We start from the raw sequence: 26,604 nt of genomic DNA on the forward strand, positions 1-26,604 counted from the left end.
ATCTGTCTGGAGCCGCAAAAAATTAAAAGCCTTATATACAGTACGTCTTATAATGAAGACAACACATGATGTAAGTGTCTATATTAGCTATAATAGCCTACTATCAAAATGACTGTGTTGCAGGCTGAAGCAAATCTTTGTTGACAGAAATGTTTACATTTAATATTTCTTCTACACATTTTTACAACATTAGAAACCATTAGTAAATCAGGGGCGACTCAGAAAGTGAGATAACTCTTGGAAATGACTGGCTTTTTAATGGCTAAATGTATAGATGTGTGTGTCCAAGTTAAAGGAAAAAGCAGGTTGTCTTCTTTTAATAAATGTATTACAATCTTTGGCAAGCTAGGTAATCTTTGCTGTTGTCTGGAACAAAAAAACTATCTGAAATGCAGCCAATGTTACATACAGATAATGTGTCATGAGAAATGCAGATATAATGATATACAGAGAGAATTAAAGTAAATGAGCTAAATATATCAACAAATGAGGCATAGTGATGCAATATGTACATACAGCTAGCCTAAATAGCATGTTAGCATTGATTAGCTTGCAGTCATGCACTGACCACATATGCCTGATTAGTACTCCAACAAGTCAATAACATCAACAAAGCGCACAGTAAAAACCATTTGGTGGACAAAATGAGACAAAGGAGTGGAAGATTGTACATGTGAGTTCAAGAACCGACAAAATGAGTACGACAAAATGATGTTCACCAAATGCTCTCATCAGTGAAGCATACAAACAAACATATTACACAGTGGACTTTCCAACAATTGGGAACGTTTTTGTCATGTTTGTCCTCAAACAAAAAACATACTAAAACCTCCAAAAATATTTTCCTCCCATCTTTTTCCATTTTCAGTCCTTTTTTTTAAAAAATGCTCCAGGGAGCCACTAAGGTGGCACTAAAGAGCCGGTCTAATCCAACCACTCATCTATGAAGTCATTGGTAAAGAGGTGTATCTGAGACATTTGTCTATATAGTGTATGTCGCATTTCCGGCATATTTCAAACAATCAAGGCGATGCTATTCCTCGCCTCACTACACCACACTGTGGGGTACCCCACAGCGCTTGGCTCCATTCGACGAGTCAGTAAGGGGCACAGATCAATATGGATTAAAACTCTGCATGTAAGCTACTTATTGACTTCACCCCTGTGCTGTCTGAAGCAAAATGTGTTCAACCATTATGATAGATTGCTGTAATTTTAACCTTTTACAACATCGAGGTAAAGTAGAGACCAGGGGGAAAACCGGTGTGAAATCAACGGTCATTACGATAAAAGTAAAAATAAAAGAGGTCAAATCACCGCCACCCGTCGGGCAAAGCTATCACTCTACTTAGAATACTGCACGGCAGGGGAGCTGGAATCAGCGACACATTCCACCTGCCACGCCAGGGAAAAAAAAAGAAAAAAGCCCACACACGTACAGTACACCCGGTGACAGGCCTGGCAGTATAGGGCTTTAGCCTCAAGACAGTGCTGGACTCCCCATAGAGCTCTGCAGGACTCCAGAGATTATCCAGGCGCTCACGTAAAGTCACAGAATGTTAATACTCAGCCATCTTTTTTTACTGTACTGTTAAATCTCAATCGGATTCTCAATCATTCCTCCTCCTGAATCCCGCCCACCCACTCCCCTTTCTTTATCTTTTACACCCCCTTCCTCGTGCTGAAGCCTACTAAATCTTGCCCACTCCGCTTGATCCTCTTTCCATCATCTGATTTTAACTCTATCCTCTCTCTTCATCCCTATCTTCTCGGACGCTACAAGACCTCATCCTCACTCTCCCCTATGCGTCCTGTAAAGCAGCTCAGCCCACTATCAACTTTGAATTGATCCTCTCATTTCTTAGAAAACAAAACAGCCTTCAGTTGGTCATAATAACTTTGCAGGGGTAGGAAGCTCCGAACAGGCAGCCCAGACTCTGTTTTTTGGCAAAGTATGAGTTAAATTACTTCTATTTTTAAAATTTATAAAGGAAGACAAAGGTTTTATAGGCATAGTTGATTATCTTTTGTTAACGATGACAGTCATGACACTGATTATCATTTTTTTTCTTTTATATTTTTTTCCAGAAATGATAAAGTGACAGCTGCTTGAACTGTTCCTAATCAGAATTATATAAAAAAAACAACTTCCTTCTCTTTCCCTTTGATCCCTCTGTTGCTTGTTTAATTACTTACCCACACGTTTTGTTGTTTTGTGAGACATGGGACTTTCTTCCAAATGTCCAAACAATAGAATGACTTTGTCAGCAGTCTTCGCATGTTGCCTTTCATGAGTTGTGTTGTTGACTCAGAACGCAAATAGCAAACTGTGTAGAAACATCTTTCCACAATAAGCAGTCTGGTTCATCTCTGACTAAAATCTGTATAACGACATTCACAACAACTCAACAAACTAAACAGACTGAGGCTCGATATCTGACATTAGTGTACCACTTTTATGCATCAAAAACTATGGAAGGACATACGTAGCAACAAAATATGTTGCACACATTACCAGTCTTCGCCGAGAACAGAACTATGACATATGTTCCTCACATAAACATCAAATGCAGAGGCAGGACAAGACAATGTATTCCACCAGATTATTTAATAATTAATTAAACATTAACTAAAACTTAGAAACATATCTAAAAAAAAGGAACATAACTGCATCCATTGCAAATTATTAGTGTTGACATACAAACGTTATGGTTTGAATGAATTATTTGTAATACACAGTACAGGCCAAACGTTTGAACACAACTTCTCATTCAATATGTTTTCTTTATTTCCATGACTATTTATATTGTAGATTGTCACTGAAGGCATCACGACTATGAATGAACATGTGTGGTGGAGGTATGTACTTCGACAAAAAAAGGTGAAATAACTGAAAACGTGTTTTATATTCTAGTTTCTTCAAAATAGCTACCCTTTGCTCTGATTATTGCTTTGCACACTCTTGGCATTCTCTCGATGGGCTTCAAACACACATGTGAAGTGAAAACCATTTCAGGTGACTTCCTCTTGAAGCTCATCGAGACAATCCTAAGAGTGTGCAACGCAGTAATCACAGCAAAGGGTGGCTATTTTGAAGGAACTAGAATATTAGACATGTTTTCAGTTATTTCACCTTTTTTGTTTAAGTACATAACTCCACATGTGTTCATTCATAGTTTTGATGCCTTCGGTGACAATCTACAACAGGAGTGTCAAACTCAGATACAGAGTGGGCCAAAATTTAAAACTGAACAAAGCCGCGGGGCCAAGGTTGAACAAATTAACCTTTTAATAGGAACCTAAACAAGTTTTGCATTGAATATTAAACAAGCAAGGCTTATATAACTTTATAGTCACATACAAAATCGAGTTTCAAATTATAATAATTATTAAAAAAATATCAATGGCATATCAAATAAAATTAAAAAAAAAAATTGGGGTAGCGCGGGTTTGGTGGTAGCAGGGGTGTATATTGTAGCGTCCCGGAAGAGTTAGTGCTGCAATGGGTTCTGGGTATTTCTTCTGTTGAGTTTATGTTGTGCTACGGTGCGGATGTTCTCCCGAAATGTGTTTGTCATTCTTGTTTGGTGTGGCTTCACAGTGTGGCGCATATTTGTAAAAGTGTTAAAGTTGTTTATACGGCCACCCTCAGTGTGACCCTTATGGCTGTTGATCAAGTATGCCTTGCATTCACTTGTGTGTGTTAAAGCCGCATATATTCTGTGACTGGGCCGGCACGTTGTTTGTATGGCGTAAAAGCGGACGTGACGACAGGCTGTAGAGGACGCTAAAGGCAGTGCCTTCAAGGCAATATTGTTGTCCGGGTGGAAATCGGGAGAGATTTGGAGTCTCCCGGGAAAATCGTGAGGCGAATGCAGTGTTACAGAGGCATCGACCCTGTATAATACCAGCGGGCCAGCTCTAATCTTAATTTGATATTACCTCAAGGGCCAAATGAAATTACACGGCGGGTCAAATTTGGCCCGCGGGCCAGAGTTTGACACCCATGATCTACAATATAAAAAGTCATGAAAATAAAGACAATGTATTGAATGAGGAGAAGGTGTGTCCAAACTTTTGGCCTGTATACTGAGAAAGAGTGGGAATAAATAAGATCTGGTTCTTCCTACTACTGTTCGGACACTTTGGATTGTACAAAATGTAACCGATTGTAGCTGAGATAGGCGCCAGCGCCCCCTGCGACCCCGAAAGGGAATAAGCGGTAGAAAATGGATGGATGGATAACCACACACAGTTATTTAATGTAATGTATCATGAATGTTTGAAACAGACAAACCATACTGAATCAGTCATGGGTCACACACGTTGAGAATTCTACACTTCAGTTCCTAGTCAGTTAAACAGCAAGTTGCATTTCAATTTTTTTAAAGAGGGTCAAATGAAATTCCAATGTATAGGTCATTATACTGTAAAACGTTTTTGTTCTTTTCGACTTCCCCTTACTAACCGTAATACCAATTCGGCTATAATCAACCCACCAACACAACATTACCCCCTAATTTGCAAATGGTCAGACATTTCAAAACCAATCATAGGTGGGAGTAATGTCCTTTGATGACTGAAGAATGTGTGTCATGACCATTAATCATATTGTAAGGAGTTCATAAATAGAAACGTGTAAAAAGAAAACATGCCTGCTTATTGGAGTATGTAAGAGCAGAATTAATTTTATCTTCCTTATCGCACTCAACAGAACTCCCCTCAATGATACATTTGAATCAACTATAATTGCGCAGTTTCAAGTGTGGCGTGGAGGTGTGAATGTTACAGTAGTTACAACAATAACAACAATTACAATTTCCAAAAAGCCTGTTTGAACAGACCGAGGGATAATGGTGTATTCACTCATCTGCGGCCCAGATAAAAGTGTGTGCAGCAGCTTCTATTATCCAGGCATCAACAATATGGACTGACAGAAGGAGTCGATTACAGTTAAGGGCACAAAATCACAGGAAACACAACTACAGAAAAAAACAAAAACAGATACTGATATGTTGAGTATTCAGCGAAAGGCTATAAAGTGTCATGACTTACTGATCACATAGTCTCCAAATGGATCCGCATCTTCCTCCTCATCTAGATAAGCTGGAGGGGAGCAATTGAGGGAGGAAAAATGAAGGAAGGAGAAAAGAAACAGAAAAAATATAATGAATGAAAGTGGGACAAAAAATTAAACATATGGAATTACAAAAAAAAAAAGAGTGGTAAAGAACAACTTAATCAACATGATGAACAAAACATATATCATCAATAAATGTTTGGGGGGGAGATGAATATTGACTTCTCTCTCCAATTCTCGATTAGCTACTGGAAGCAAAACTCTGTCCATTAAACTTCATTACAAAGAGTTTTGGCATGACACGGAAGAAAACATTATTAGTCATAACTGCCTGGAGAATTCTCATTTTCTAGTCCCACTCTGTCTCCTGTCTTGTCTTACACCTGGCGATAGATTTGAGGGACTATTGAAGCCATAATCGTAGTAGTAAGTTTAAAAGTCTCGTGCCATTAATATACAGCTTGGGATTTAAGTCCATTTTAACTGTATTTTACACACTGCCTGCTAGAAACAACAAGCAAGTGACACCTGTCATATTTTTTTTAATTTTTAGAAGTCCACTTCAAACCTTTTCATCCCTCTATTGGAAAGTCGTGTACCATGTTCCTCCTATTGTCCCGCACTTTAATATAAGTCAACATCCAAACAGGTTTCGAAATTGTATCCCTGCTAGATGTGCCATGGTCAACAGTACAGTAAGTGGTATTTTTGCAAAGCGTGCAAAAAGCATTTACATTTACTGAGTGGGATCAATGAGTGCTGAGGCATGTAGGGCGTAAAAGTCACCACCGTTCTGCTGACTCAATAAATTAAGAGTCCCCTAACTTTATCTAGATTTAATTTCAGAACAAAAAGAATGGTTTCCATGGTCGAGCAGCTGTACATGGCCAAGTACAAGGTCAAGGGGTTTGATGGAATGGTGTTAAGTCAAAGCCTAAACATGTTCTTTGTTGGATACCAGGTGGAATATTACCTTCCTACCTTCTCCCATCCCAATTGTAGGGATTTGTAAATGAGAGTTATTGCTATGTTGTTTTTCTTGGGTTGGCTAAGATCTCTTAGTTCCACCAATCAGTATGTGTCCTTGCACTACAAACCCCGTTTCCATTTGAGTTGGGCAATTGTGTTAGATGTAAATATTAACGGAATGCAATGATTTGCAAATACGTTTAAACCCAAATTCAGTTGAATATGCTACAAAGACAACATATTAGATGTTCAAACTGATAAACATTTTCTTTTGCAAATAATCATTAACTTTAGAATTTGATGCTAACAACATGTGACAAAGAAGTTTGGAAAGGTGGCAATAAATACTGATAAAAATGAGAAATGCTCATCAAACACTTATTTGTGATTTTACAGTCCGTAAAATCATCAAAAGGTTCAGAGAATCTGGAGAAATCACTGTACGTAAGCGATGATATAACAGACCTTCGTTCCCTCAGGCGGTACTGCATCAAAAAGCAACATCCGTGTGTAAAGGATATCACCACATGGGCTCAGGAACACTTCAGAAAACCACTGTCAGTAACTACAGTTTGTCGCTACATCTGTAAGTGCAAGTTAAAACTCTTCTATGCAAAGCCAAAGCCATTTATCAACAATACCCAGATACGCCGCCGGCTTCGCTGGGCCCGAGCTCAGCTAAGATGGACTGATGCAAAGTGGAAAAGTGTTCTGTGGTCTGACGAGTCCACATTTCAAATTGTTTTTTGGAAACGGTGAACGTCGTATCCTTCGGACCAAAGAGGAAAAGAACCATCAGGACTGTTCTAGGTGCAAAGTTGAAAACCCAGCATCTGTGATGGTATGGTATGGTATGGTGTACTAGTGGCCAAGGCATGGGTAACTTACACATCTGTGAAAGCACCATTAATGCTGAAAGGTACATACAGCTTTTGGAGCAACATAATGTATGTTGCCATCCAAGCAACGTTATCATGGACACCCCTGCTTATTTCAGCAAGACAATGCCAAGTCACTTGTTACAACAGCAAAGCTTCATAGTAAAACAGTGCGGGTACTAGACTGGCTTGCCTGTAGTCCAGACCTGTCTCCGATTGTGTGGCGCATTATGAAGCCTAAAATACCACAACGGAGACCCAGGACTGTTGAACAACTTAAGCTGTACATAAAACAAGAATGGGATGGAATTCCACCTAAAAAGCTTAAAAAATGTCTCTCCTCAGTTCCTAAAGGTTTATTGAGTGTTGTTAAAACAAAATGTGATGTAACACAGTGGTGAACATGCCCTTTCCCAACTACTTTGGCACGTGTTGCAGCCATGAAATTCTAAGTTAATGGCGTGGCGCAGTGGGAGAGTGTCCGTGCGCAACCCGAGGGGCCCTGGTTCAAATCCCACCAAGTACCAACCTCGTCACGTCCGTTGTGTCCTGAGCAAGACACTTCACCCTTGCTCCTGATGGGTGCTAGTTGGCGCCTTGCATGGCAGCTCCCTCCATCAGTGTGTGAATGTGTGTGTGAATGGGTAAATGTGGAAGTAGTGTCAAAGCGCTTTGAGTACCTTGAAGGTAGAAAAGCGCTATACAAGTACAACCCATTTATTTATCATTTAACTGGCAAGATACTCCAAAATAGCAACCTTCATCTGAGCAATCTTTTCCTTCGGATTTAAAACTCCATTCATCAATCCACAAAACCTTATGAATGAACTCCGAGACATTCAAAAGTTATTCTCTGTCGGAAAATTCCTTAAAAAAAACTTGTTTGTCAGTCTTTCTTTGCTTCCGATCTGCATCTGGTCCGAGAACTTCTTGGTAGTAGTGTCATGTTCGTAGCGCAATCTAAGATCATTGCTTAAACATTATTTAACATCAACATAGCCATTTGAGACGTAATATTTATCTCTGGCTTGTCCCTGACAGTTTTGGTCTATGTCTTAGTTTGTCTTTAGTTCCTGTCAGCACTCTTATTTTGGTTCTGTTTCCTGTTTGTCTCCTGTGCTGTGTAACCCTCAGCTGTGGCTGATTGGCACCTGGCCACACCTGGGATCAATCAGCCAGCCCCTATTTAAGACCTGTTTTTCTCCTCCAGTCAGGGCTGGATTATTGTCGTGTCAATGTCATTTTCTACTTGTCATTCCTACTGGTCGTGTGATTGCAGCGCAGCGGTAAGCTATATTTGGTAGATGTTTGTAGCTTACTGTTTTTTGTTCCCTGCTTCCGATTTGTTTGTTCATAGCCCTTAGTTTGTTACATCCGCCCACGTGCGTGCTTTTTGTTTGTACCCTTTGTTCTACTTCTAGTATTATAAATTAAACTATGTTTTCCTGCAAAATGCCTCCCTCCTTCTCTGCATCTTGGGGTTCGACACAAAATAACTCTGACAATTTCTAATTTGGGCCAATATTACAGCGGACATCAGCTACATTAGAGCCAAAGTGTTGATTTGTAAGGAGCCGCAGATGCCTTTTGCGAATTCATAGGTCCACCGAAAAAGCAATTCACTCATTTGCGCTGAAAGTAAATAACTGTGTACGGGAGGCACATGCCGTGTGACCGATACTTGATTTAGAGTCTGCGTCTGACTGGGACTTCACACATAGGTGTGAAAATACAAAGAAAAACAAACTATTTGAGAACTCAGACTAATTTAGAGCATGGCAACGTAGAGGATGTGTCATCTTACCAAGACATTTTGAACATTTGTATTCTCCCTGCTTTAAAGAAAAAGTGTTATCATGTTCTTTGCTGCGTCCCGGAGGAAGGAACTTGAGCCCTCATCCTAACCGTGTCTAACATTTTTCTGATGAACCTGAATTCACAATCTCCATTTATAATAAATACACAAAAAAGTCCCACCCCCATGTTTGTCAACCTTTGTATTTTCCCTAGAAATCACACAATATGCCCGTTCCTGGCATCATCGGGGTTTAATTCTTTGCTTTCTATCATCAGTACCCTACTGCCCGTGATGCAGTTTCAGGTCTGCTGGACTTGGCCCTGGCACCACTTTGGTGATGTGGGGGTGAAGGTGGAACAAGCGGCCAAGTTACCCTGGCTCAAAAATACATAGGACCTGGGTTCAAATTCCAGCATGAGCATGTCTTAATGTGTTTTTCTATTACTATTTTAGATTTAAGAGGGCCCTCTTATGCAAAACCAACTTTTCTTATCCATTGGTATCTGCTGTTGTATATTTGGGATCTGCATAAGTCCCGAAAATTGGAAATCAAACCATGAAGGCATTGCAAAGATATTTATTAAATAAGCTTGCCTTCACTTCTTTCGCTAAACGAGCTGTTTGCAATGTGGACATTTGGGGACGTCACAGATTTGCAAAACCATCAGTGGATTATAGTGCTTTTCTACGTCTACCATTGTAGTCCCCACTGTAGTCAATACACTCCTTCTTTCCCCCATCCTCTTGTTGTGGGGAAGACTGGGTCGTACATGAACACGCTGTTGCCAATTCTAATATGAAATAGCACATTGTTTTAACTAATATCTCTCAGTAGACTTGCAATGGAAGCACCAACAACTACAACAAAGTGGGAGGGGAGAAGATGCAGTCAAAGTGGTTAGCAATGTTAGTGTAACTGAGAGTGTACAAAAGGACCCAATAAGGCAGTGGTTATAAAAATAGCAACAATTCAAAAATCCTTATAAATATATTTATTGAATAATACTTCAACAAAATATGAATGTAATTTCATAAACTGTGAAAAAAAGATAGATTTTTTTGTTTGATTGATTGATTGATACTTTTATTAGTAGATTGCACAGTACAGTACATATTCCGTACAACTGACCACTAAATGGTAACACCCGAATAAGTTTTTCAACTTGTTTAAGCCGGGGTCCACGTTAATCAATTCATTGTGGACATGTTCCATAAATATTGATGTTAATTTTTTTTTTTTTATTTGTGAAGAAATGGTTAGAATTAAAGTTCATGAATCCAGATTGAGGACACTTTAAGTTGATGATTACTTCTATGTGTAGAAATCTTTGTTTATAATTGAACAACTTGTTTATTTTTCAACAAGTTTTTAGTTATTTTTATATATTTTTTCCAAATATTTCAAGAAAGACCACTACAAATGAGCAATATTTTGCACTGATATACAATTTAATAAATCAGAAACCGATGACATAGTGCTGTGTTTTACATCTTTATCTCTTTTTTTCCACCAAAAATGCTTTGCTCTGATTAGAGGGTACTTGAATTAAAAACATGTTCACAGAGGGTACATCACTGAAAAAAGGTTGAAAACCACTGCAATAAGGGTCCACTACTATTAACTATCTGTCATTTAATACCTACCTCTAGGGGACGCCGCACCCCACTTACTGTATGTATGTATTTTGTTTTTTCCTTTTATTTGGCCCCCAAAAAAATCTGCATATATCTGTATCTTGACAAAAAAACAATGATCTGTGTAGTTGGTAATTGTTATGTGCGGTAAAACTTTTCATGAACTCAACTCACGTTATTGTGTGTTCCTAAATTTGTGTTGGGAATCTTACATGAAGAGAACGGTTATGATTTTGGTTAACAGATTAAACAACCAAAAACTAAGGTTTTGGGCATTGTTTTGTCCAAACACATATGTACATTTGTCTAAATATGACTAAAGACACACATCATTGTGGGTCTCTTGCACATCATCTTCATTACTAAAAGAACAATCTAATCTGCGGGAGGGAATTTGTCTGCCATTCTCAAGTATGTTATAGTATTTTCTTTGAGTCGTCAGCTTGAAGCGTCCCTCTGCCTCCGACCTCCCTCCTCGTCATGTGACATGAGTGCTTGACTGTTATGATTTTGTTTACTAATTCCGATGACCCGCCTTATCTAGCCTCTGATTGGCCAGTCCGTGATGTTTCGTCCAAAACTCTGCCAATTTTGACTCATCGTAAAAACACCAACCAATCTACAACCAGACCTACTCAGTGGCCTAGTGGATAGAGTGTCCGCCCTGATATCGGTAGGTCGTGAGTATTACCTCCCTGCTTGACACTCAGCACTAAGGGTTGGAATTGGGGGTTAAGTCACCATAAATGATTCCGGGCGCGGAACCGCTGTTGCCCACTGCTCCCCTCACCTCCCAGGGGGTGATCAAGGGTGATGGGTCAAATGCAGAGAATAATTTCGCCACATCTAGTATGTGTGTGACAATCATTGGTACTTTAACTTTAACTTAACAATCATCATGGATGACAAATTATTAAGCGTTGACCGGTCCGCGGATACAAAAAGGTTGGGGACCACTGTGTTATAGTATTTTCTTTGAGTCGTCAGCTTGAAGCGTCCCTCTGTCTCCGACCTTCCTCCTCGTCATGTGACATGAGTGCGTGACTATTATGATTTAGTTTGCTAATTTTGATGACCCGCCTTATCTTGCCTCTGATTGGCCAGTCCGTGATGTTTCGCCCTAACCTTAGCCAATTGTGACCAACCAATAATCATAGATTTTCTCCGTATGTATGGATGTTCTCATTCCTCCAGGTCATTGTATTTTCTCCATATTTTTTGGGGCCTGGATTCACAGTCCATTTTCTCTCTTTGTAGCTTGTAGCTTTGATGTAAGCTACCTAGCTACATTGCTGTAAATGTAGCTAAACTACAGATAAAGCTACTTGTTAAAAAAGTAGCTCAGCTACCGCCAAAATACTGGAAAATGTAGTTAAACTCCCTAGCTCAGCTACAGCACATGTAACTTGTTAATGCCCTTCACTGCTTACTCTATACTTTTTTTTGTTACTTTCACAGGAAACATGCATATTTTAAAATAGTGGTAATGATGTGTAGAACGAATATATAAATAAACTAAAACAAAACAAAACAAAAATCACATTTGCCTCTTAAATGAGGTTAGCTCATTATTGGCCCTAATGAGTACAAGCTGGACAGAAAACCGATGGACAAATTAATCCCTGGACAAATTTCCAAAGAAAAAAAATCACCACATAAAAATTCAAAGAATAAAGATAAGATAACTCTGAGTAACACTTTATAATGAACAAGTGGTTCCTTCTGAAATGTTCTAACAGCTTCTTGTGTAATTGGCAACTACAACCTGGCCTAAGGCTCATTGATACATCATTTAGATCAGTACTCATGGACAGGGCTACTCAGGGTTAAGTGTGGCTAATTTGTTGCAGAGATGGACAGAGAATAGTTCCAAGGTCTGTGTGCATGTAAGGTAGTTCTGATCCCCTTAGTTTACACATGTAAGCAGTGCATCTAAGCCTTGTGCTCAGACAGGTCATTTTGGATTCTAATGACAGGAGATTTTCAAGCCTTAACTACACGGAAAGACAGACGATTGCTCGCCTTTTGCAGCGGACGTAGTAGCACTTGTTGCATGTACGGATAAAAGTCGAAAACCATTTGGTGAAATAGAGACACACACAGACTAATAAAAGCATCCACACACAGGCGGGTGTGTATTCGTATAAGCTGGCTGTCAGTGCTGCTTTTACACACCATTCATCACAAGCTACTAATTCTGTTAGACCATTGTCGAGACGTTCGCACCCCGCGCTGCTCTTTGAAAACTCAATCAGACTCCAATGCCGCCAACCTTTCCAACACACATGCCGACTCACGCCCAGTTTTCCTGCATATCAGCAGAGACCCTGAGGGGACAGCATCGGTCTTGAGGGACCCCATCAGTCCAACACTATAAATACTGTTTGGATTTGACAGACAGGTAGGTGCAATGAACTGTGTTATTAGTGGGAACAGTGGCTGTACTGGAAAAAAAAAACTTTAACTGAGTATTACACACAAGTGTACACAGTTGAAATATGTTTTGGAATCAATTCAATACCACTACTACTATGAAAAATACAATAATCACGGTTTAACATTTCAGATCTTTTTTGTGCCATCAGGGCCAGCAAGGCCTGTGCATCCTGATCATAAATCAATAAAATTTAATTTAATTTTATTTTCATTTTTCATAAATATATACAAGTATTCATCATATTCTCTTCATTAGGCTCCAGTGTTGCTGTTTTTAAGTTAGAGCATTTATCCAATCAGAATACAGCTCGTTTGTTGACAGCACTGTCGGAATTCTGCCGAAGGCCTTCTGAATTGTTTACTCTATACTATACACATACTGTATATACTCTATACTATACTGTGTAACCCTCTGCACAGGGTTACACAGTAAGTTCATGCTAAATTTAGCGCCACCTTTTCATTCTCTACATTTACGGCGGTTGTGGAGTGCAAACAAACTAAAGACGTTCAGTTAACAGACAGTTGCGATCAGATCACCAGTTGTTGAGAGTAGCCCATCTAGGTAGCTTTACGTTGAACGTGACTGTGATTGGATACTCACTTGTCACTCCCATGTATCCAATCACAAAATGCAATTTACAAAAGCAGAAAGTGGCACCGGAGCCATACCCGGCCAGCGGAGAAATCAGCGGTACTCACTTTTTTAACCACCAAAGAAGCAAAATGTTGATTAGGTGGCAGATATATATTTGAAAAGGCATTTTCTGGAAGGATATTTAAAGAGACCCAGAAACGAGTTAAACTGTCCTGGCGGTGAAAGGGTTTGCCTGTCACTTCCACTCTAATCCACATACTACGAGCGGTACCAATGGCTTATCTGGCATCAAATGGCCGATACAATTTGTGGGTTGAAAATAATTTTTCACATTCACTATATGTTTTATTTTTTACAGTTTTTTTTAGTTTTGACAGTACCACATCTGATGCGGCCATATTGATTTTTAAATGCGCTAACAAATAACCTGTTTGGCAAACTGAGGTGATTCAGTAGTGTGCAAGTGTGTTTCTGCATAGTATTTTTCATGCCGTGGTCATGTGGTGACATAAATTATTGTATTTTGAGGGGTATTTATTGAAGTCGGACATTACTGAAGGCATACGTGGGAAGCCCGCCACTGCCTTTTAGTATATGTGTGTGTGTGTGTGTGTGTGTGTGTGTGTGTGTGTGTGTAGGTGTTTATATTATACGGCAAAGGGAGTTTAAGGGTTGCTCTAATGCTGCCAACATTGGCACTTATTTCATAGTTCTGGACTTAAAAATTATGTCTACAGGTGAAATTGGCCCCAAAAAGATAACAGTGATTTTTGGCCTGTTTTCTAACCAGTTTCAGCAAATTTAAAAAGGCCCAATTTTAGTTCCAAAATGTGGATGGGCCTGCATCAGCCTGATAACGTCACTTACAGAAGACTGGAGGCAAATTCATATTCCGTAGCATGTGTTTTGGTAGCAGACATGATCAAAAACGAGAGAAAAAGAAGACAAGCCAATAATATTATATTTTACGTCCTCTACTGATATTTCACTCAAGATGCGTGAGTAAAAGCTGAAAGAGCATGAGAAAACACCAGCTATGGTGTCTATTGAAGATGGAAGAACGGAGAAGTCTCCAAATAGTGATTTCTTTTTTTGCTCATATTATTAACCATATCAGTTTTGAAGTTTTCATAAACCAGGATGACAGAAACAAGCAATTCAGTGATCAAAATAATAGTTTTACACTGTCTATGCTCAGAAATGGGCTTCAATTCTGTAGATGACATTACAACAAGAGGTGGTAGCATAACGAGACGGGAGGTGTTTTAAGTACTTTTAGTTATCGACTAAAAGTACTTAAAAACTAATTGATATTATGGGAAATAACAGCTAAATTCATTTTCAATGAAAAAAAAAAAAACACAAAGAGAACCTGTTGGTGAAATGTTGGTAATAGGGAAACTTTGTATCTTTTATAGGGTTGTCCCGATCCGATATTTGGATCGGATCGGATATTTGCCAAAAAATGCGTATCGGCAAGGCATGGGAAAATGCCGATCCAGATCCAGTTTTTAAAAGAAAAACGGGCCGTGTTTTCCAACGCACCAATTTAAATGATACATTCCACTGTTCTGCTGCTCCCTACGCTCCGTCCCGCATTTCCAGCACACCTTCAACACATCCACAGGTCTGTGTTCTAACCGTTAAGACGGCCGTGTGAATTAAAAGTTACGGTAAAAATGTTAGCTTTGTGGGATTATTTTACCCTACAAAATGAAAAAGATGAAGAGGTGGAGTGCAAAACATGCCACAATAAAGTCAAGCGTGGTGTTTTGTAAAGTTGTAAGACATTTTAATGACTCTTGAGAGTGAGAGGCTTTTTAGCACTCATCATTGATGAACACAGGAGCAGGCTGACACATGAGCATCTTGAAGTGCTTGTCTTTGTTAGAAAGAATCTCCCCATTATGCTTGGACTTCAATTGTTTGCCCCCCCGACTGGGGCAAACAATTGAAAGGAGTGTGTAGATAGTTTTTTTTTTTTTTTTTAAGTTTACACTTGTTCAAAAGCAAGTATTGATGCTGGGTTATAGACATTTTATCCCACTCAGGTTGTGTGTGTTTTGCTTTTTTTAATAATGTTTACAGCAATATTTGCACTTTACACTGTTCACTTTTTTACTGTTTAATGATGACATTTCTGTTTGTCATGTATAATTTTTTTCTATTTTGTGTTTATCCTTAAATACCAAGCATTGTTTATTATTCAAACTCACCTAATTCAGCTGGCTAGTTGTTATCAAGGGTACTAAAACCCTTTTCACCATAAACCTGACAACTAAGTAGGCTAAATAACGTTAAACATTAATAGGCCAGTATCGGTATCGGATCGGAAGCGGAAAAACAATATCGGTATCGGATCGGAAGTGCAAAAACCTGAATCGGGACATCCCTAATCTTTTAAGTGCAAGAGCAAGAGAATTGACTCCGTTGCTTTAATTTTCCTCAACTTCGTTTGCGGGCCCACATGGTTACACGGTAAGTTCATGCTAAATTTAGCGCCACCTTTTCATTCTCTAATTACGAGATTAATACAACCCGTCATACACGTCACAATGCCTGACGTTGATTTATTATCTAACGGAGCAGATGGAAAGATTGAGCAAGAGAAAGAGGACAGAGAAATATCGTCTGAAGGAAGCTAATCAACATGCCAGTGTGATTAGGCCAGCCTGGACGGCAGACTATGCAGCCATAACGCGTGTCTTTATTTTTAAACTGAGCGAGCAATAAAACCAAGATTTATTAAAGGTCAAAAAATTTGGTGGCATAGAGTAGGCAGCTAGCATCTTAATTTCGGACAATCCAAATTAAGTTTGAGCTGTGGCTAATTGAGAACTTAAATAAGTGAAACTTGGAAGATTGAGTGCAGTGTTTTATTTTTTCAAGTAAGCTCATTAACACAGTAAAGGACCGAAGGGTAAGGGGGCAGGTTGGGTTAAAAGGCCAATAGTGACAGAAAAAAGAGTGACAAAATCCCCAAAATATAAAGAGAGATCATCAACATATTTATTTATATGTGGGTTATTCCACAAAATTGAGGTTATACTATTTATACAAATGCACAATACAATAAAATATTGTTAAAGTACCACTGATAGTCACACAGACTAGGTGTGGTGAAATTACTCTCTGCATTTGACCCATCACCTTGTTCCACCCCCTGGGAGGTGAAGGGAGCAATGCGCTCGGGAATCATTTTGTTGATTTAACCCCCAATTCAAACCCTTAATGCTGAGTGCCAAGCAGGTAGCTAATGGGTCCCACTTATATAGTCTTTGCTATGACTTGGCCGGGGTTTGAACTCACGACCAACCGATATCAGGGCGGACACTCTATCCTCCGGCTTCCTCCCACTTCCAAAGACATGCACCTGGGGATAGGTTGATTGGCAACACTAAATTGGCCCTAGTGTGTGAATGTGAGTGTGAATGTTGTCTGTCTATCTGTGTTGGCCCTGCGATGAGGTGGCGACTTGTCCAGAGTGTACCCCGCCTTCCGCCCGATTGTAGCTGAGATAGGCGCCAGCGCCCCCCGCGACCCCGATAGGGAATAAACGGTAGAAAATGGATGGGATGGATGGATGGATGGATGTTTACAACCTCTACGCTTCGGGCATCATACCCAACCTTCTTCTGGCTTTAAGCTCGCAATGACATCAACTTTGCCCGTACGTAACACACACACACACACACACACACACACACACACACACACACACACACACACACAGTTTAGGGTTAGCTATCAATGAATGTATAGTCTATCGCAGGTCTATTCAATTCAACCAAAATTCTTTATTTGGCCAGCCGAACATCACCCCAAGCGGCTTGATGAAACTATTCAAACGAGGGTTGCTCATACATGCAGTACTCCCACCGCCCCCCAGGGGGCAACCGCGAGGCATTGTGTCATAATGAAACAGTAATGAGGTGAGTAAAGTTAAATTACCAATGATTGTCACACACTAAATTGGCCCTAGTGTGTGAATATGAGTGTGAATGTTGTCTGTCTATCTGTGTTGGCCCTGCGATGAGGTTGCGACTTGTCCAGGGTGTACCCCGCCTTCCGCCCGATTGTAGCTGAGATAGGCGCCAGCGCCCCCCGCGACCCCGAAAGGGAATGAGCGGTAGAAAATGGATGGATGGATGTCACACCCACTAAGTGTGGTGAAATTTGTCCTTTAGAAGTCTACTTATTCGAACCAAAAATGACACCATCCACCTCCAAAAAAATTTTTTAATGGCAACTGGACAAGAAAATATGGATTGATTGACAATGCTGTGGGGAAGCCGATGTATTTGCCATAAAGTAAACACAGTGTTGAAGAAAAATAAACTGCGGAGGAACTGTGACAAAACATACACATTTCGAAGGGACAGCGTATGTCTGGCCCCTGAGCACCTGAGCTCTTGAAGCTGCGGTCCTCATCATTGTGCAGTTGAATAACACTGGTGTATCTTAGCAACAAAATCACTTCAAATTGGAAGTTGCTTCTCTTGGACTGCTTTTGTGTATGTGCACACGCTCCCTGTGTGAGTGACACACCCGAAAGTCACACATATCCCTAGCAGATGTTTTAATGAATGTATATGTTACCTTAATGGCCTACTGAGATTTTCTTATTCAAACGGGGAAAACAGGTCCATTCTATGTGTCATACTTGATAACTTCGCAATATCGCCATATTTTTGCTGAAAGGATTTAGTAGAGAACATCCACGATAAAGTTCGCAACTTTTGGTCGCTAACAGAAAAGCCCTGCCTTTTAGTCTCGGACGATGACGTCACTCGTTGATGGCTCCTCACATCTTCACATTGATTTTAATGGGAGCCTCCAACAAAAAGAGCTATTGGGACCGAGAAAACGACAATTTCCCCATCAATTTTAACGAGGATGAAAGATTCGTGTTTGAGGATATTGATAGCGACAGACTTGAAAAAAATAGAAATAAATAAATACATCAAGTTAAAAAAAAAACGCGATTGCATTGGGACGGATTCAGATGTTTTTAGACACATTTATTCGGATAATTCTGGGAAATCTCTTAACTTTCTATTGTGTTGCTAGTGTTTAGGGAGTTTAATATTACCTGATAGTCGGAAGGGTGTATCCACAGGTGTCTTGAGGCCAGTGTCTGATGGAAGTTGACGGCAGCTGCTGAACGGACGGCACAAGCTCAGCTGATCTCCGGTAAGAGGCGACTTTTTACCACAATTTTCTCACAGAAATAGGTTGGTTGACATTTGGTCGGGATCCATTTTCGCTTGACCGCTCTGATTCATAGTAAAGTTTCACCTCCGGGAATTTTAAACAAGGAATCACCGTGTATTTGTGTGGCTAAAGGCTAAAGCTTTCCAACTCCATCTTTCTACTTTGACTTCTCCATTATTAATTGAACAAATTGCAAAAGATTCAGCAACACAGATGTCCAAAATACTGTGTAATTATGCGGTTAAAGCAGACGACTTTTAGCTGTGTGTGTGTGCGCAGCGCTAATATTTCCTAACAGTCCGCGACGTCACGCGTACACGTCAGCATCCGGTGACGTTTTCAACTGGACACTTCACGGGAAATTTAAAATTGCAATTCAGTAAACTAAAAAGGCCGTATTGGCATGTGTTGCAATGTTAATATTTCATCATTGATATATAAACTATCAGACTGCGTGGTCGGTAGTAGTGGGTTTCAGTAGGCCTTTAAAGCACCAATAGTAATAGTTGGTGGTGTTTTTGTTGTACAGGGGTACCTCAGCTTACAAGTATTTTGAGATCCGAGCCTCTCGGCCTTGTAAGTAAGTAAGAAAGCAAGCAAGTACATTGTATTTATAGAGTGCTTTTCACAGATTAAATCACAAAGGGCTGTACAAAACATAGGTGAAGTAAAACAACAATTCAATTAAAACAACAGGGGCAACATAATAAAAAGTATACAAAGTAAATTAACAATGATAGTTAAAACTGAAAGCTTCACTAAAAAGAGAAGTTTTCAAATGTTTCTTCAAAGTGTCAACAGTCGAATCATGGAGGGATTGGTGCAAATTATTCCAGAGTCTTAGAGCTATAGCCTGGAACGCCAGGTATCCACGGGTTTTAAAACAAGTTTTTGGGATCTGTAGAAGACCCTGGCCTGAAGACCGGAGGCTGCGCCCTGAAGAGTAGTACTGAGGGGCCCCACCACGCAACGTAGGGAATGTCAGGACTAAAATTTTAAACTCTTGTGGTATGCTTTAAATTGCAAGGTTGATTTGAGTTACGAGCCTGCCCGACGCTATACGGAGTGAACATCAAAACATCCAGTCTTAATCGCATGAGCATATAGCAAGAGATTAAAACAACTATTTTCTTTCTTCCAATCATTGGGAACAGTGTGGCCCCTCTTCCGCAGAAGTCGCCCTCTGTTGGCGATGTCCTCGGTTTGCACTTCCGAGGCCTATTTCTTTACCCACGGCAACTTCCTGTGCACGCCTGAAGCAGTGCTGCCGTGTTCCCAACCTGCGTTATTTCCGGTGCCGGTCCTGCCCAAGTTAATGTGAGACAGTAATCACCTGAAAAAATATCCCCTCTTTTACCCCATTACTTTGATTGGTGGAGATAGCATAACTGAAATATCCACTTTTAAACGCAATTATTCGCTGCTGCCTCAGCCTTGTTTACCAGCCGTCCGTCTTCGGTAACTAACTGAATGAAATGACCCATGTAATGCAACATCAGCCATGTCAAGTTCATATTATATGCAAAGACTTATTTCCAACAGATTCTCGCTGCAGCCCCAAAACAAAAGCAACTCCTAATTAAAATCCTAATATCTGCAGTAGTTCCTTAACAGAGAATAAGGCTGGTGCAGGTTAACCTTTAGGAGTTTTACGCTTCTTTGATTGCTGATATTAATCATTTTATTCATACATCTAAACAACATAAACCAGACAGATCTTTAAAATGTATTTGAGTGTGATGCCAGGATATAAAACTTGATTTATTTAATTTGCTAGAGTCAGGTTACAGCAGCAAATATTAATTGATCTAATAAAGTCTTTTTCAACCATTGTGCCGTGAAACACAGTCTAGTGTACAGTCGGAGATTATCTAATTTCACCTATTTGGGTTAAAAATATTTTTTTGCAAAGCAGTAATTATAGTCTGCAAATTATGTGTTGTTGTTGAGTGTCGGTGCTGTCTAGAGCTCGGCAGAGTAACCGTGTAATACTCTTCCATATCAGTAGGTGGCAGCCGGTAGCCAATAGCTGTGTAGATGTCCGAAACAGCAGGAGGCAGCGTGAAGGTAAGAAGGCGTCTAATGCTTAAACCAAAAATTAACAAAAAGTTGAGTGCCCTTAAGAAAAGGGATTGAAGCTTAGGGAAGGCTATGCGGAACGAAACAAAGTAAACAAAAGCAGAATGCTGGATGACAGCAAAGACTTACTGTGGAGCAAAGACGGCGTCCACAAAGTGCATCCAAACATGACATGACAATCAACAATGTCCCCTAAAAGAAAGATAAAAACAACTGAAATATTCTTGATTACTAAAACAAAGTATATGCGGGAAATATCGCTCAAAGAAACACATGAAACTGCTCTAGGAAAATACCCCAAAAAAGAGAAAAAGCCACCAGAATAGGAGCACAAGACAAGAACTAAAACACTACTCACAGGAAAACAGCAAAAAATTCCAAATAAGTCATAGCTTGATGTGACAGGCCGTGACAGTACACCTACTCTGAGAGAAGAGCTATGGTTGATTATGGTTTAATGTCATATCCAACAATTGCGACAATGACTTTTTACTGTCAACTGAGGTTCGTTTTTGATTGACTTCTAGTGGGATTTTTTTCAACGCAAGTAATGTGCCTTGGCTAAAAAAAAGGTTAAAAAACACTGATCTAATGCAGAGTACATTTCTTAAAATCCCCTTTTAATCAGGTATATTTGTAAAAATATTGCCTCAGTTGACAGAGAAAAATGTTGAACTTGAATGGCATTCAGGTCATGTGTTTATCAATGAAAGAGATGCAGAGGTATACAGGCGCAACACAGTGGACTGTGGAGTGCCGCTGTAAACTTTGCCCTGGGCTACAGGTGTAAATCAATGTCAAAGCTCAGCCTTATTTCATCTAATGTATGTTTTAATCACTTTTCTCTCCTCGTCAATGCAGTTTGAATGGGGCCGTCACGTGAGTCTGTGGGAATTTACAAGCTGTGCTTTCTCTTGGTTGTGTTTCCAGACGGACATTTTATGAGGCAGCGCAGAGTGCCACGGTAAATCTCTTCCTCCACTTTGCCAAAATCAAATCTCCTGATGCTGCTCTCTACGCCCCATATTTGTTTGTCATACTATGGCGCTTGCACAAATTGAACTTACTATCAACACTGCCAAGTCAGTGTTCTACTCTCTTTATTTTAATAGTGTCTGGAAGGGGCCATAAAAGAGAAGTGTCGAAACTCTGTACTTGACAATAAAGTGAGATGCAGGAAAACTTTGGAATCTATTGAACCACATTCAGGAAACACATATAGAAAGTTTCACGTACACGAGGATAAGAATTCAACATATGAAAATGGGAGGTAGAGAGATGCCTGGAAGGGAATCTTGATCCTGATGTCTAAACCGCCTCAGTAGCGACTCTGACCTGCTCCTGAATGACAAAGCTTCTCACCCTGTCTTTAAGGAAGAGGGTAAGAACGTGAATCAATCACAAAAAAAGTAGCAAATTCAACAACCATCTCCAACCTGAATATTTATTACCTGGAAGGCTAAAAATTGTTACCACAAGGTAGTTTGAACGCACCCTCCAGTTTCCCTTCTTAAAAGGGAAAACCACCCCCAGGTCTGCCAAACCAGAGGCATAATTCCTGTCTTGTCAGCCGTAACATTTTTTTTTTTTTTTAGTTAAGTAGCTACTTTGTTATATATAAACGGGTAAATAAATGTATACCACGGTCAGTTAATTAGAAAAAAAATGCATGTTCTCCAACACAATTGCTTTTCATTGACAGTCTTCTGTGTTCATTTGAATGCTAGTTTTGAACAATTAGGGTGAGCTATTCATATTAAGTAAATAAGGAAGTACTATATTTTCCGGCGTATAGAGCGCACTAGTGTTTAAGCCTCACCCACCAAATTTTACAGTAAATAAATATGTTTACATACATTAGCAGATAGGGGTGTAACGGTACGTGTATTTGTAATAGAACCGTTTCGGTACGGGGGTTTCGGTCCGTTTCGGAGGTGTATCGAACAAGTTTGTAAGCTAAAGTCTTAACAAGCTGCTCTGCTTTCTGCCTCTGTCTGAGCACCCAGCATTGTCCCGCCCACACAACCATCTGATTGGTTACATACAAAGCCAATCAGCAGTGCGTATTCAGAGCGATGTAACAGCCAATCAGCAGTGCGTATTCAGAACGCATGTTGTCAATGCTTCAGCGTCGAGCAGATATGTGTTTAGCAGCGGACAGCGTACTCTCCCCAAATTATAAAAAACACTTCCCAGTCACAACTACTACTAGCATCACTATGAGCCCGTTGACCTTATAGAAACAAACCGCAGCTCAGCTCGCTCGCAGTTCTGGCTTGAGGTGAAGGCTTATTAGCTTTTAGCGTAACGTTAACTCATTTTGCTGTGTGTGTAGAGGCAGCAAAGCCCTGTCTGTCTGTTATTTCACATGAACTAACATGAACTCCATGGTGTTAAGGGATGAATAGTCTCTCCTATTGCTATTGTACTATTTTTTCAGCTGTAGTTACATTAATCATAAGTAATGTAGCAGCCTAGTTGTGAATGGCAGGGTCCCTGCTATCACATGTTGACAAAAATATAACATTTACATAATAAAAGTCAACTACAGGCTTCCCAAATGCTGTAATAAATTAAGTATGATGAGTTGATTTGAAACTGTTTAAAGTTGCACTTTTTGTATGTAGAAGAAAGGTTTTGTCATTTTATTTAATCAAAGCAACAATTTGAGGCAGTTTAATGTGGATTAACGAGGGCAGAATTATTATAGTGTTCCCAATGTTAAAAGGATAAAGCCATTGTTTACAAACTTGGTAAATAAATAACCAAAACATTTATATTTTGTTGTTTTCTTACTGTGCCGAAAATGAACCAAACCGTGACCTCTAAACTGAGGTACGCACCGAACCAAAATATTTGTGTACCGTTACACCCCTAATAGGAGATATATACCGGTGCAAACAATTGTTCAGACCTTAAACGTTTCCAAACGGTGCCTGTCACACGGCAGTAAAACAGCTGGAAAAACAAAACAGAAGTCATTGTCATGGATCCACTGGCTGCGGAGGCTGGCTCTCCACTCAGCTAAACAGACTCAATGTGATACGGTAATGTCTAACGACGATAGCTTGATTAAATTACGACATTGCGTGCAAATATCAATCAATGTTTATTCATATAGCCCTAAATCACAAGTGTCTCAAAGGGCTGCACAAGCCACAACGACATCCTTGGTTCAGATCCCACATCAGGACAAGGAAAAACTCAACCCAGTGGAATGACAATGAGAAACCTTGGAGAGGACCGCAGATGTGGGTTTGGTTGGGTGACCCCCCCAGGGCGACCAATGCAATGGATGTTGAGTGGATCTAGCATAATATTGTAAGAGTCCAGTCCATTGTGAATAAATATGCATAAAAACATTGCATGTGAAGGTTTAGTAAGTATAAAAATATTGTTGATATAGTGTAAAACTTACAAACGTTGCTGGGAGTGATGAATGAAGAATCTTTTTGAGCAAAAACGCTATGGACGGTTGTACTTCGGGTTCAGGGGACGAAACAGGAAGAACATTTTTAAGCAGCAGCACCTGCGGTGAGCAAACTCGTCCAGAAGATGGCGCCACAGAACAAACAATAACACACCGTTTAAGTGTGAGTCAGAGTTCTATGGAAATGTTTTGTCGAATACAAAACATTATAGCCCTTAGCAAAGAAAAATTCATAAATTAGCGGCACGGTTTCATAATCCAAAGGGTTCAAAGCTTGAAAAAAATGTCGGATCTTATAGTCCAGAAAACACAGTAAGTATTTTATAATGCATTACTCACAGAAACAAATTTGGAAATAAAATATTATAATAATTAAAATAATAAATATATATCAAATGATAAAACAATGATATTAGCATCTGTTTGATGAAATTATTGGTGTCATAGTTAGTATTTGTGTTGTTCATGTTTTTTTCTGTACTCAGTTTTCTCATCGAAAGGGCCCACATGTCTTTCATATTCTCAAGCACTTAAGCATGGAGACTGTTTCTACAAATATTTGTGAAAGAATGGGCCGCTCTCAGGAGCTCAGTGATTTCCAGCGTGGAACTTTCAAAGGATGCCACCAGTGCAATAAAAGTCAACTATCGGCTTTATTATAAGAACATGGAAGAGTTTGGGAACAACAGCAACTCAGCCACAAAGTGGTAGGCCACGTAAACTGACAGAGAGGGGTCAGCGGATGCTGAAGCGCCGCGTAAAGAGGTCGCCGACTTTCTGCACAGTCAGTTGCTACTGAGCTCCAAACTTTATGTGACCTTCCAATTAGCCCACGTACAGTCCGCAGAGAGCTCCATGGAATGGGTTTCCATGGCTGAGCAGTTGCATCTAAGCCATACATCACCAAGTCCAATGCAAAGCGTCGGATGCAGTGGTTTAAAGCACATCCCCACTGGACTCTAGAGCAGTGGAGACGCATTCTCTGGAGGGATGAATCCCCCTTTTTCATCTGGCAATTCGATGGACCAGTCTAGGTTTGGAGGATGCCAGGAGAACGGTACGCTTCGGACTGCATTGTGCCAAGTGTAACATTTGGAGGAGGAGGAATTATGGTGTGGGGTTATTTTTCAGGAGTTGAGCCTGGCCCTTTAGTTCCAGTGAAAGGAACTTTGAATTATTCAGGATACCAAAACATTTTGGACAATTAATTCCATGCTCCCAACCTTGTGAAAACAGTTTGGAGCGGGGCCGTTCCTCTTCCAACATGACTGAATTAAGGTCCATAAAGACGTGGATGACAGAGTCTGGTGGGGATGAACTTGACTGGCCTGCACAGAGTCCTGACCTGAACCCGACAGAACACCATTGGGACGGATTACAAAGGCGACTGAGAGCCAGGCCTTCTCGACCAACATCAGTCTGTGACCTCACCTCGCACTTTTGGAAGAATGGTCAACAATTCTTATAAACACACTCCTCAACCTTGTGGACAGCCTTCCCAGAAGTGTTCAAGCTGTAATAGCTGCAAAAGGTCATTCCGACATCATATTGAACCCTATGGTTTAGGAATGGGATGGCACTTCAAGTTCATATGTGAGTCAAGGCGGGTGGCCAAATACTTTTGGCAATATAATGTGTAAGTTAATTGCACTTAGAACTTGTATTAGATTAATATTAGTGATGATTTCTCCACATTAACACGTTAATTTTGACAGCTCTGCTTAAAGGCAAAACTCTATAAATGTTAATGAAGTTTAACTGTTCAGATAGGTTGAAGTGTCACACAATTTGATGGGGTCTTTTGTGACACCACACATAGATTATAATAAGTGACCTTAACTCATTGTTTTACTTTGCTGCAATAACAAAACAAAACAAAAAGTTGCACCTCAAACTGTTATATTTTGGAGGTTTTACTGTAATGTTTGTCATCACTGAAAAACACTTTTGTTGTTGCTTACAATATTGTAGCTGTAATATAATGTCATTAACACGCATGCTATCCATCAATACACAGTGGACCATGTAGTAACCCACGTCACACATAAATAACTGCTTAACGATGACGTGTCACCTGACTTACAACACCGTCGAGTTTGGCTCCCGCCAATCTGCGGCAGAGAACAAATCGCGTAATCAGCGGCTCCCGTTGTGTCTGGCAGCAGAAGATGGCTGATTGAATGCGGTAGCGACACATAAAACCTTGCTTCTGTTGTAAATTATCCACACAACGAATCAAATAACTAAACGGTAGGGGTGTAACGGTACACAATAATTTCGGTTCAGTACGTACCTCGGTTCAGTAAATTTTCGGTACAGTAAGAAAACAACAAAATATACATTTTTGATTACTTATTTAACAAATTTGCTAAATCTTCCAACAAAAATATTTTTCTTAGTGGAATATTTGATGTGAAGTAGTTGGAAACTTGGATAGGTCAATAATTCATAATAACATTGATTTTGATTCAATATTATGTTTTGAGC

The 26,604-nt window shown here is 39.9% G+C and overlaps 1 protein-coding gene across 11 annotated transcripts in view; it reads right to left on the reverse strand.

Moving 5' to 3' along the window:
• Positions 1 to 26,604, reverse strand: part of tenm2a (teneurin transmembrane protein 2a) — a 719,932-nt gene that overhangs the window by 413,639 nt on the left and 279,689 nt on the right. For 7 of the 11 annotated variants that reach the window (XM_061901812.1, XM_061901818.1, XM_061901817.1 and 4 more), the window contains one exon: positions 5,056 to 5,106. The exons of the other annotated variants lie outside the window; for them this stretch is intronic. In XM_061901812.1, coding sequence (XP_061757796.1) covers positions 5,056 to 5,106 — 51 coding nt within the window. The remainder of the gene's footprint in view (positions 1 to 5,055; positions 5,107 to 26,604) is intronic. 11 annotated transcript variants of the gene reach the window in all.

This window comes from Nerophis ophidion, linkage group LG05 (genome assembly GCF_033978795.1).
Source record: "Nerophis ophidion isolate RoL-2023_Sa linkage group LG05, RoL_Noph_v1.0, whole genome shotgun sequence".
Classification (NCBI taxonomy): Eukaryota; Metazoa; Chordata; class Actinopteri; order Syngnathiformes; family Syngnathidae; genus Nerophis; species Nerophis ophidion.